The 4,484-nt window shown below is 42.8% G+C and overlaps 1 protein-coding gene across 1 annotated transcript; it reads right to left on the bottom strand.

Moving 5' to 3' along the window:
* Positions 1-3,155: 3,155 nt before the first annotated feature.
* LOC120289795 (probable rRNA-processing protein EBP2 homolog) lies at positions 3,156-3,746 on the bottom strand. The gene is made up of 2 exons (XM_039305148.1): positions 3,629-3,746; positions 3,156-3,529 (listed from the first exon to the last, which is right to left on the bottom strand). The coding sequence occupies exons 1-2, from the start codon at positions 3,744-3,746 to the stop codon at positions 3,156-3,158; spliced, it is 492 nt and encodes a 163-aa protein (XP_039161082.1).
* Between the last annotated feature and the right edge of the window lie 738 nt (positions 3,747-4,484).

Below are 4,484 nucleotides of genomic sequence, written 5' to 3'. Positions count from 1 at the left end.
CATTTGGATCAATGAGGGCTTGCCTAATCTCGTACCACACCGATTCATGGCCTGGTACTTTTGGGTGGGCGGTGAGAGTCATGGTCCCATCCGTAGCTTCAACAATCCATCGAGTGTCGGAGGCTCTATGGGAGGCATTAGTCGAGAGGCAAAGAGGGGGACGTTCTCGATGTGGAGGTGTCCGACCCTGAGCTTGATCCCGATCTGATCGTCGAGTCAGAGCCATGGATCCCAGAAGCCATAAGAGCTTAGGTAGTTGCATGGTTGTTAGCACTTTTGGACCACCCTCGTAGTATTAGAGGTGTAGGTATACCCCCAATCCCTTTTTATAAGAGGTCGTGCCGAAGCGGTTAGACATGTCGGATATGTAAAGCTAGTTGTTTAATCTTCAAACTCGTTGTGTGTGAGATGTTGACTTATGACGCTTTTTATAAAAATATGATTATGTTCTCAACTATCCCTGTTGATTGATGGTTGTAGATTTGTTTATATTTCTGCTTGTGCATTTTAAATGTTATCGCAAATTGAGTCGGCGACGCCTTCTGGGACGTCACAATCGAATGACCAAAAGATAAGTAAAGGTTCAATGGGCATAGGTTGTCGCGCGGCCATAGAGGTTTGGGGCGTGACAAAAGTCTCACTTTTAGTGTATGAGTTTATACCAAATGGGACTATTTCAATATTTACACGATCCAAATGAAGAGTTTCATGTATCGTGAGACACACGTCTATGAATTGCAACTGAAATTGCTAGAGCCCTATTCTACTTGCATTCAACAGCCTCCATTCCCATCTATCATCGAGACATCAAGTCCACCAATATCCTATTGGATGAGAAATATTAGGTAAAAGTGGCAGATTTTAGTACTTCCAAGTCCATTTCCCTCGATCGAACTTATGTAACCACATTGGTGCAAGGGACTTTTGGCTACCTAGTGTCACCACCTACCCTTACCCTTTGGTAGGGAGAAGAGTACCTTTAGGCGTATTACCTAAAGAATGAGCCTAAGGCTCATAATTTAGATGCGCGTTCTCTCTCCTTAGCCCATACCTCACGCGACGTCGATGTTCGAATACATGCTATGAGAATTTTTTAAAAATGAGTCACCACTAACTTATTGGAATCAGTTAGAAACCAAGTGAAGCATTGGGCATTCTTCACTTCCTACGTAATCAAAAAATTTAGGTTGGTGACTTCATTACACCAATTAAACAATTAATACTATTTCGGTACCTAATTTTGTTCATTTCAGAAAGATTTTTGTCAGGCAATTTAGATTGATTTTAGACCTATTTACTAATATGTGAAATGATTATGCAAGTGCACGATCTTTAAAATAACAATTAGTAACCAAATGAAACATTAAATTAATTGCAAGGGAAAACAATCATCTAACACTAAGAGATAAATAAATGTCAATCCTAACTAGGTTAAAGGGTTCGACCAAAAAAAAAAAAACTAGGTTAAAGGGAAGCCATAATCATCATGTCGAAAAGTGCTCAATCAAGAGTATTCATCTCTAAGGATAATCAAAATCCTAAGGGCTTGATCAACTTTAAGCACAATTTTAAATAAAAGAAGGCTCCCACTTTTAGGAGAAGATTATCCAAAAACCATTTTTTAAGCTATTCGAGGAATTCTAGTTTTTGAAAAAAATTTATGCATTTTCTGAATGGCGTGAATTTCTGAATTTTTTAGAATTTTAGAATTAACTTTTTATTTTTATTTTTTGTAAAAGATATTTTATTCCGAAAATACAGACTCGGCCCGGGACCTGTGGCCGAGCCCGCAAATAAAAGCTGCTGTAGGTCACACGTATCTGGGCTCAAGGATACGAATGGGCTATACTCATTTAAAATTCCTTTTTTTTTTTTTTTTTTTGGTCGTAAAGCACATTTAAAACTTTAATAGATTAAAAACGAATTGGGCTCAACACATACAATTAAGCCCAATTCCTTCTGTATTTAACTAAGCCCAATCCCAACGGATCAAGTTCAGGCCGAAGCTAATCTAACAAGCCCATCTAACCTAACCAGAGCCCACAACACTCTAACCCACAACACTCTAAGTTCACATGAGCCCGAAGTCATCAAAATCCAGCTTCGGCCCTCATTTCCACAACATGGAGAACTTCCTTCTTCCTTAGTTCTCTTCAGCCTCCTCACTCCCCAGAGCATAAATACGTCAACTTGATGCGGGAGGGGTATGAGTGCACTTCTTCTGGATCTTAGGACGCTTGAAGAAGGACTGACTTCAACAGATCCTTCCTTTGGAGTTGGGGCTCCAAATCTGACTTGCTTGTTAGGAAGTAAAGGGTTGTACCCTCGACGAAAGAAAGCGCCGCTTATGGACGGCCATCTCCAGCACTGAACGAAACCTCACCGTCATTTACCACCACCTTCTCACCAAACCAACGCCTCCGAACATTACAATCACGGCGCTCCAAGAATAAGGCGGAACATTTTCAACTAGATTGCGAGCATCACAAACAGTGAGCACCTTCGAATATCGGCCAGGTCTAACGCAAGTCTTAATCACACTAGGTGCAAATCAAACAAACCTCAGCAACAATCAAGCATGTTTGATGAAGTTTAAGTAAGTTTTACTAACCTACAGATTTGTCCGACGTTCATTGGTGATGGAGCTGCTGTTCTACAACAAACACACAAAATCAATGCGGAATCTGTGCTGATTGAAACCAGAGGAAGGAAGCGAATCACTTAGCTTTAATCCATTGCCGTAGTCTTTAGTTCGGTCGGAGGAGGCTACGAACACGTCCATGAAGATGAACTCCAGAGTAGAAAACGAAATTTCTGAGAACACGACAAGTAAACCGAGAGTTCAGCACTGTAGATCGAACCAGAATCAAAAGCCAGAGAAAAACAGAGGAGACTTAGCTCTGGTTTTTCTGCTGGACAGCCACAAATTGAAGGTAACCGAGCTTGAATGATGATGATTGATGCTGCAAAGAGATCACTGGAGCCGTGCTGGTTTGAACTTGAATCGCAGCAGAATTGATGGACTTCGGAAAATGTACAATCATCGAAATCCCTCTGCAAGGAAAAAGTCAGGGATCAGCCTTGATTCTAATTTCAAGAAAATGTGAGAACCCGAGAAAGAATGAGTGGAAGAAGCAGACCTTAACTCCGGGAAATTAAAAGAGCCTCATTTCTTCCCTCTTCCCAGCCAAAAGCCTGGCCTTCACCTTCTCCATGTGAGAGTCGGTCTTCACCATCTCGGCGCGATAGTCCGAAGGCCTGAGAAATGGAAGCCCCATCGACTGGAGTTTCCCAAAGGCTTCCCTCGTCCCCTCGAGCACCTGCGTATAGAAAGAGAGCTCCCCCGGGAGGTCGTCATTCATGTCGACCTCTTGCTCTTGTCGGCTATCGATATCTACGGAGAGTCTACGTACCCAGGGCACATCCTGTGGCCAGCCCGTGTCTCCGAGCTTATCCAGAATGCCGTCCCTGTCGTATGCGACGTTTTCCTTAGCTTCGGGCAACTTCACATGTTCCTTTTCTCCTGCGTCTGATACGTTTCGGGATCAAAAGCTTCATCCCCGAGATCATTCATTTCGTCTTACGGCATGTCGTCCTCATTGAGTACGCTGGTCTCTCTCCGATTTACGGCCATCTGACAGGACTCGGTTTCGCCTCCGCTGGGCAAGCTTTCGCTTCTGCACTGGCAATTCGCCCCGCGAGAGAAGAGAGACCCCCCTACCATAGATCACCCCTCTGCTCACCATCTGTTCTCGCTCGCTGGGACCTCTCTTTTTCCAAGCTTCTATGGCTTTTTCCTTCTTGCTCTCCCCAAGAGCCTTGAGAACATAGTTGCTTCTCTCTCTCTCTCTCTCTCTCTCTCTCTCTCTCTCGCCTTCTCAGTCTTACCAGTTGTTGGGGAGAACTCGGGTACAATAATTCACCACAGCCAAACGCAATCCAGGATCAATTTCTCCTCCGAAACTAAATCAACTAAATTTCTCTTAACCCCTAACAACAACCAGCAATATATAGCCTCACAATATGCAAATATAATGCCAAAATGATAAGTAGACAAAGCAAATAATAACACCAAGGATTTAACGTGGCAAAACCCGATATGGGAAAAATCACGGACCACCCAAAAACATCCACTAATCACCAAGAATAAGAAAGATACACAAAGTATTCTTCACACACACTGAGGCTCAACATTAACATTACAATAATCTTTTCTCACCACATGTGCAGACATGCAGTTTGGAGCAAGAAAACCTTAATCGCAACTGGAGAATTTGGAGACGGTTCTCGACAAACAAAACCATCAACTTGTAGCCCTCGGTCTCACGAACAACATACTAAAATTTGAGTCGATTCCATCAATATTTGGCCTTCGAATCGAAGCCGTAAAGTTGCAGTCCTCTTCCTTTTTTTTTTTTTCTCTTGTTTTCTCTCCTCTTCACTTTTGGACGCACACGCACGACCCCACTTCCACTTCTTTTTGT

The sequence above is a fragment of the Eucalyptus grandis genome, chromosome 11, assembly GCF_016545825.1.
Source record: "Eucalyptus grandis isolate ANBG69807.140 chromosome 11, ASM1654582v1, whole genome shotgun sequence".
NCBI lineage: Eukaryota > Viridiplantae > Streptophyta > Magnoliopsida > Myrtales > Myrtaceae > Eucalyptus > Eucalyptus grandis.
The sequence above is the reverse complement of the archived record's forward strand: the minus strand, read 5'-3'. Positions and strand labels throughout refer to the sequence as shown.